The sequence below is a fragment of the Sycon ciliatum genome, chromosome 5 (assembly GCF_964019385.1).
Source record: "Sycon ciliatum chromosome 5, ocSycCili1.1, whole genome shotgun sequence".
Taxonomy (NCBI): Eukaryota; Metazoa; Porifera; class Calcarea; order Leucosolenida; family Sycettidae; genus Sycon; species Sycon ciliatum.
In genome coordinates this window covers 21,290,052-21,298,087 of record NC_088647.1, presented here as the reverse complement: position 1 = coordinate 21,298,087, position 8,036 = coordinate 21,290,052, and the positions used below count along the sequence as shown (strand labels likewise).

Sequence of the window (8,036 nt, the reverse complement as noted above, 5' to 3'; positions counted from 1 at the left end):
AGACCACTATTCGCATGATGCGCCTGAAAGTTTGGCCAGCAGTGCTTGGATGAATGGACCCGAGGCTCTTATGTTGATAATGTATGTAATTGTAGGAAGTAGTTGGGTGGACGCACCCGTTCCCAAAGCACTGTACAGGACCGAACCACTTCTTATCTACAGCATTTCAGCAATCATTGCCATCATCAGATACGAAACAATGATGCCATGCACGCTAAAAAAAGAGCAGTTGTATACCAACATCTTACCTCCCCGAACAGCATTATCTCATGCAATAAGAATAATAAAACGAACTCAGTGGCAAAGTGTAGGTGAGACATGTATGTACTTATGTGTTCATTTCCCCAGGCTCTTATGGTGTTTTCAAGTGAGGTAGCTCGTGGCCAGTACCGGGAGCATGGTATCAACGAGTATGTGCGAAGTGAGGATAACATTCGCCGCATGGCTAAGGTCCTGCACGGAGTTCTGCTATCCAGTACTGTACTGTGGGAATACTTCTGTGTCGACGTGCGTGCTCAGGTGAGTCAGAGGCACTGGTGGTGGCATAGAGCAGTGCTCGGCAAGTTGGTATGCGTGTAGGTGATTGAAATGGTTACGTGTGTTGTCTACCTGATTAGTCATTGAATCATTCCCTCTCCATGTTCCCTCTATCCTTTCCTCCCCCTCCGCTGTCTGTTGGTCTGTCTGTCTGTCTGTTTGTCTATCTATCTCCGTCTTTCTCTTATGGGTGGATACTGCTCCTGAGTTACCTTGTTACCTCTCTGTTTATCTTCTTATCTGTGACAGATGGAGGAGTTTGAGAAGCATCTCGACGGCAAGCAAGTAGATATGTCTCGTGCAGGCATCGAGAGGCCGCCTATTGCAATTGTTCAGGACCCGCGTTATGGTCGGTGTTCGTGCACGATCGACTATGACCTGGCGGAGGATATCCTATTCCACCGAGAGTGAGTGTGGCCTGTGGCTAGTTCTGTAGGATTCACACACAGCGAGATCTGTGTTCAGTAACTACATGTACTGCACTGTGTGCGTGTGTGTGTGTGTGTGTGTGTGTGTGTGTGTGTGTGTGCGTGTGTGTGTGTGTGTGTGTGTGTGTGTGTGTGTGTGTGTGTGTGTGTGTGTGTGTGTGTGTGTGTGTGTGTGTGTGTGTGTGTGCGTGTGTGTGTGTGTGTGTGTGTGTGTGTGTGTGTGTGTGTGTGTGTGTGTGTGTGTGCGTGTGTGTGTGTGTGTGTGTGTGTGTGTGTGTGTGCGTGTGTGTGTGTGCGTGTGTGTGTGTGTGTGCGCGTGTGTGTGTGTGTGTGTGTGTGTGTGTGTGTGTGTGTGTGTGTGTGTGTGTGTGTGTGTGTGTGTGTGTGTGTGTGTGTGTGTGTGTGTGTGTGTGTGTGTGTGTGTGTGTGTGTGTGTGTGTGTGTGTGTGTGTGTGTGTGTGTGTGTGTGTGTGTGTGTGTGTGTGTTGCGTACTACACTGACCACTGCGCATCTAACTGCTCATGATTACCCAGTCCTGTCACTGTGCTCTAGGATTTCTTGTTAATACCTACGGTACTGTGAACCATGCTGCAGTATTAGGTACCTCCAGGGACCATACCAATGGCAATCTGTTCTTTAGACGGCTGAGGTAGTGTACATCCATGGTCAAAACACCGCCGGATATAGCATGATTCAGGGTTTGCAAAAGATAGTTTATTTACTGGTATACCATAGCAGGGTACTTTGTACGGAACTGTTTCACTTTACTTGCACATGAAGGACTCCAATTCAAAACGAGATTAATCCGTTTTGTGGAAAATTCAGGAAGTGCTTTTTCATTTTTTTCTTTTCGGTCTGCACTGCAGCATCAGTGACTTTTATCGCATTTTGCAGAGAACACAAACTTCAGGCATCATTTTGACGGGGATGTATCGCGTTTCGACCCGTAAAACCGACACAGACGTCCGTGGGGTGAAAACGAATTCTTTCGTGACAACAAAACGCAATAGCTCCAGTTTGGTTTTATGGCGTTTTGAATTGGAGCCCTTCACATGTACTTCTCAATCAGGGAAACCCGGTATCGTATGACCTTCTCTAAGGGCCTGGTCAGACTGCGGCAAAATCAAAATAATCCTGTGATTATAATCCGAATCTCCATAGTAACTTGCCGCCAGAGCGGCAAAATCGAGAGTTGACGATCCAAAAAAAAGCAAGAACGGACCACGCTGATACGCCATTGACGCTGATATTCACTGATTTTTCATCTTGATATCGAGGAGCTAATTGGCCACGGACAACTACAAAACTCATAAGGATGGTTGCAAGGATTGCACTGAAGGTGTTGGCGATCCCCAAGGTGAAGGAATTTGACGTCGTTCGTGGAGATTACAACTTAACGCTCGAAATGAAGTTTGAATTTTCATTCTCCCCACATGTGTAGTGTGATCGCGATTCGAATTCTTGACGCTTTTCTTTTTTCGCCAGGCACCGAAAATTTGCCGCAGTCTGACCAGGCCCTGAACCTCTCCCAGCTGATATGCTTTCATTTTTCGGGAAGAGAACCGGTGCACCTACCAGGTTACTGCCATCACGTGACTTCATGCATCAGCCATGTACATGTAACACGCTTGGGTTCTGTCAGCATGATCTTTGCAATAATGATAAAACCTGCACAGAGCACTACTGATTGTTGCATCATGCTCCATTCTGTGACTGTCGTTATCCTCTCGGTGTCCTGTAGCATGGAGGGTTGCACTCTTGAGGAGCACATTGCCCGAGCAAGGCAGGACCTGGCAAACACTCTGCACTGGCTGAATAAGCAGCAGAAGCACAAGATGGAGCAGGACATCTTCCAGGAAGTCATCCATAACTGCATGTCGATCATGCGCTACGAATACCTAGAGCCTGGCGGACCTCGCCTGGAGAAGATAACTGTGGATCATCCGATTGTTCCCGGGTACATTCATTGCGCGTGCGCGCGCGCGTGCGTGCGTGCGTGTGTGTGTGTGTGTTTGTATATGTTCTAGTGTTGTGGTGAGTCGAGAGACCGGGGAACGTGGGCAATGGACAGTGGGTCTCGATGTGGGATGGCGGTGTAACTCGCCCTATTTCGTCAGGGGCCAATTCAATCATGCCTTTTACTTAGGCTTTAGTAGCTTTCCCGGTTTAGCCAGGTTTTGGGTTAGCAGGCTGTAGATCATCTGATTGGCAGGTTGTGTCCGTAGAACGGGGAATACATGGTAACTTAAATACAGTGAAACCTGTTTAAAACGACCGCTCAGGGACCTTCAAAATGTGGTCCGAGTCTGTTTAGCACCAGGTGGTCTCCTTATCCAAGGTCAGTTGACTGGAAATAGCATCCCTTGGTCGTGGTTCTAGTGGTCTTCTAGGACAGGTGGTCGCCTTATCCGAGTGGTCGCCTTGCCAGGTTTTACTGTATGCACAATGTACACGGTTGAGATCATTCTTGCACTGTGTGTGCACATTACCTTGTTATCGTCTCAGCTATTTCTGTCACCTGGACGGTGACCAACGGCTCGCCGAGGTGAATGTGCAGGACGAGAGGGAGAGCGAGCGTGTGCTGGCGTACACCGGCTGGATCATGGACGGCGATCCGCTGTCTGACTTTGCTGCACCCGGGTCAGAGGTTAGTGCAAATGGTTAGGCTATGATTGTTTCGTAGGATCCGGATCAAGATCCAGATCCCAGATCCGCTGGATCCCTCAGAATCATCGATCACATTAGGAACACACTGCTACCGTGACCATGCTGAGGTAGCAGACCAATCGATTTCTGCAGATCCAGTGGATCCAATGGATGTGGATCTGGATCCGACCAAAAGATTACAGCCTTAGTCGAGTGCGCATTGACCCCCCCCCCCCCCCCCCCCCGATCTTCCCAGTCAGACTGAATCTCCGGACAGCTATCTGTTTCCACCTAACCTGTTAGTAACCCTCCTTGTTAGGTCTCGTCAGCAGAGCTCAGAGTTACTGGCCAAACCGATCGCAATCAGGTCTATACAATAATATTAGTTACCAACAAAGCTTTTTTTAAATGAGCTCAGAGTGCTCTAACTGCGAGAAACAGCGAGCTTTGCACGAAACTTTTATCTACGCACATATATGAGATTCACGGAAATAGAATGCCCGAGCATCTGAGCATTGAGTGCGACAAGGTTTGAGAAACATGGTGTTTCCAGCCTCATGCCAGTGCAGTTTGTGCAGTGAGCATCCTCGTGACGTGTCCAAGGGGCGTGTGGAGTTACACATATTATTTCTTCATTGCATAACTATGGGTAGCCAGAGTGTCGGCTTTGAACTTCTTCACATGTTCCATGCCACTACAGGAATTGTATTCCCAAAACTGATGATAGTGACTACGTGAAACTCGGAGATGCAACACAGCTCCCCCCCCCCCCCCTCTCTCTCTCTCTCTCTCTCTCTCTCTCTCTCTCTCTCTCTCTCTCTCTCTCTCTCTCTCCCTCTCTCTCTCTCTCTCGCTCTCTTACATGGAAGGTTCTGCCCTATATGGGTATTGCGCACTCTTCGGACAGTAGGGCACACCACTTGATTATTCCGGGAAACTGCAAATACGTCTGGTGGAAATCCATAACACTTGCAGCGGTGTGTTCTCGTGTTTCACATCACGGTCACATTGAGCAGTTGAAATGCTTTCTGTCTAAGTTATGTTCTGCCACTGCTATACTGGTATTAATGCTGTAGGTATATCTGCGACGTCAGCTGATCCCGTGGATCGACATCTGCAAACTGCATTACGGCCAGAGGCCAGATGACTCGCCCTGGCTCTGGGCCCACATGGCCGAGTACACACGGCAGATGGCGCTTATATTCCACGCGTTCCGCATCGACAACTGCAACAGCACACCCCTGCACGTGGGAGAGTACCTGCTAGACCAGGCGCGGCTGGTGAGACCCGACATCTACGTTGTGGCCGAGCTCTTCACCAACTCTGAGAGCATAGACAACATTTTCATTAATCGCCTGGGCATCAACTCTCTGATAAGAGGTCAGTTGTTTAACTGTGCGTAATGTATAGGCAGTGTGTGTGTGTGTGTGTGTGTGTGTGTGTGTGTGTGTGTGTGTGTGTGTGTGTGTGTGTGTGTGTGTGTGTGTGTGTGTGTGTGTGTGTGTGTGTGTGTGTGTGTGTGTGTGTGTGTGTGTGTGTGTGTGTGTGTGTGTGTGTGTGTGTGTGTGTGTGTGTGTGTGTGTGTGTGTGTGTGTGTGTGTGTGTGTGTGTGTGTGTGTGTGTGTGTGTGTGTGTGTGTGTGTGTGTGTGTGTGTGTGTGTGTGTGTGTGTGTGTGTGTGTGTGTGTGTGTGTGTGTGTGTGTGTGTGTGTGTGTGTGTGTGTGTGTGTGTGTGTGTGTGTGTGTGTGTGTGTGTGTGTGTGTGTGTGTGTGTGTGTGTGTGTGTGTGTGTGTGTGTGTGTGTGTGTGTGTGTGTGTGTGTGTGTGTGTGTGTGTGTGTGTGTGTGTGTGTGTGTGTGTGTGTGTGTGTGTGTGTGTGTGTGTGTGTGTGTGTGTGTGTGTGTGTGTGTGTGTGTGTGTGTGTGTGTGTGTGTGTGTGTGTGTGTGTGTGTGTGTGTGTGTGTGTGTGTGTGTGTGTGTGTGTGTGTGTGTGTGTGTGTGTGTGTGTGTGTGTGTGTGTGTGTGTGTGTGTGTGTGTGTGTGTGTGTGTGTGTGTGTGTGTGTGTGTGTGTGTGTGTGTGTGTGTGTGTGTGTGTGTGTGTGTGTGTGTGTGTGTGTGTGTGTGTGTGTGTGTGTGTGTGTGTGTGTGTGTGTGTGTGTGTGTGTGTGTGTGTGTGTGTGTGTGTGTGTGTGTGTGTGTGTGTGTGTGTGTGTGTGTGTGTGTGTGTGTGTGTGTGTGTGTGTGTGTGTGTGTGTGTGTGTGTGTGTGTGTGTGTGTGTGTGTGTGTGTGTGTGTGTGTGTGTGTGTGTGTGTGTGTGTGTGTGTGTGTGTGTGTGTGTGTGTGTGTGTGTGTGTGTGTGTGTGTGTGTGTGTGTGTGTGTGTGTGTGTGTGTGTGTGTGTGTGTGTGTGTGTGTGTGTGTGTGTGTGTGTGTGTGTGTGTGTGTGTGTGTGTGTGTGTGTGTGTGTGTGTGTGTGTGTGTGTGTGTGTGTGTGTGTGTGTGTGTGTGTGCACATGTGTGTACATGTATGTATTTATGTTAGGCAAATTATTGACACACATTTACACATGTGTGTTTAAATAATTGGAAGATGCCTTATGCTTTAACACTTGTTCTGAAGTGTTTTGTATTGTATTTGTATTGTGTTTTATTATTTTACTTGGGCATTCCCAACAGACCCTAAGGTCTTCTTACAGGGTGCCCAAGATTAATGAAATTGTTAAGCTCCTGGCGAAATGAATAGGGGATATGATTTGTGCGACGGGATTCGGGAAGCGCAATAAAGCGGTCAGCACCAAGGAATGAACTAGATCGGTATCCAGCTTGAGCTTGCACAATGGGTAAGGAAAGGGAATAATTGACTGACTTGGCCGCGGGTTACTCTATCTGTGTGAGCGCAGTCACGGCGAAGGGAGAACATGTCAGAGAGGAGTGAACTGCAGATATTGTGGATGCAACGGAACACGAAGAATATGGACTTAGTATGATATCTTTTGTCTAAGCTAATTATGTGGTATCGCTCAAGCAGGTATGATGTCCGCGTGAATGTGTTTTGTTTTGAGTGGCATCTGTGCGAGTGTTCATTTCTGCTTGTGCTGTGTGCATAATGTGTGTGCAAATGCACTTGCAGAAGCAGCCAATGCTTATGACAGCAAGGAGCTGGGTCGACTTGTGTACCACTATGGTGGTCAGCCGGTGGCCTCCTTTGTGCCGTCATCGGGTGTCCAGCCATTAAAGCCATCCGTTGCCCGCGCTCTCTTTATGGATCTGACACATGACAACGAGTGTTTAATGAAGGTCAGAATTTAGAATCCGTTTTACCATTTTCGCATCTGACGCCTGATCATGGGGTATGTGGTCCAAAGCAGATGCATCGGAACATGTCAATGTGCATGTGGTGTGTGCGAAGGCTAAAACAGGGAGAAGGAAGAGGGGAAGGGAGCGGGGTATGATGGGTTTGACTTTTCTGACTTGATGCGCACACAATACATGAGAAATCTGTCCAAATGCACATCCGTGGACAGTGGTCAATATTATGGCTATTGGTGTTGCTTGTAATTATCATGCACAGTCATCTAGTGCCTTGCTATGCCATCGCATGACACTCCATCCATGTACGGCTTACCTGCACATGACACGCGTTCATGATCAACCAACCTATGTGGTCTAGCTTGTCATCGTATTGTACACATCCGGTTCTGGATCCTTCTATCTTCTTCTACTGCTTCTAGCACCTTCCGTCCAGTGCTGATAATCTGGAGTGATTTGCATTTCTTTGTTCTTGTTGTTTATGTTTCCAAGAAGTGAAGTCAAAATAGAGTGCTCTCGCATGTTGGGTGTGTGTGCTCGAGATAAGTAACAAAGTTCAAGGATCGAACTTTACAGCTATCAACACATCTTTCAGGATAGCTGTGAGCCGAGTTAAATGACCACGTGCCCACTAGCACCAGTGTTCTGGTCAGCTTGAGTGGTATCCCTTATGCAGGGCCCACGTGTTGCTTATGTTGTGCACAGAGTCGGTCAGTGTACGACACCATGGCCAACTCTGCCCTGGTCGCCATGGCATGCTGTGCAAGCGGCAGTGTTCGCGGCTACGATGAGCTCGTGCCCTACATGGTGAGATAATGTACTGTTTTTTATTTTTTATTTTTATTTTTTATTTTTTACAAAGACCACTTAAATTCCAAACATGAGATGCAGCTAGAGGAAGCACGCACAACCTGAATCGTGGCAGTGGTGGTGAGGTTTAGGGAGCTCCGCCGACCTAGGGTCTCGACTTCATGGCCACCTAGACGCACCAAGAGTGGGTGGGGGAGGGAGAGCGAGAGAGAGAGAGAGAGCGAGAGAGAGAGAGAGAGAGAGAGAGAGAGAGAGAGAGAGAGAGAGAGAGAGAGAGAGAGAGAGAGAGAGAGCGAGAGAGAGAG

General features: G+C 48.3%; 1 protein-coding gene across 4 annotated transcripts in view; it reads left to right on the top strand.

Annotated features, from left to right (window-relative positions):
* LOC135818012 (glycogen debranching enzyme-like) overlaps nt 1–8,036 on the top strand; it is a 117,531-nt gene that overhangs the window by 97,809 nt on the left and 11,686 nt on the right. Inside the window, exons 5-11 of one of the 4 annotated variants that reach the window (XM_065331334.1) lie at nt 349–519; nt 787–944; nt 2,708–2,923; nt 3,472–3,613; nt 4,689–4,992; nt 6,743–6,909; nt 7,627–7,728. The exons of the other annotated variants lie outside the window; for them this stretch is intronic. Coding sequence (XP_065187406.1) covers nt 349–519; nt 787–944; nt 2,708–2,923; nt 3,472–3,613; nt 4,689–4,992; nt 6,743–6,909; nt 7,627–7,728 — 1,260 coding nt within the window. The remainder of the gene's footprint in view (nt 1–348; nt 520–786; nt 945–2,707; nt 2,924–3,471; nt 3,614–4,688; nt 4,993–6,742; nt 6,910–7,626; nt 7,729–8,036) is intronic. 4 annotated transcript variants of the gene reach the window in all.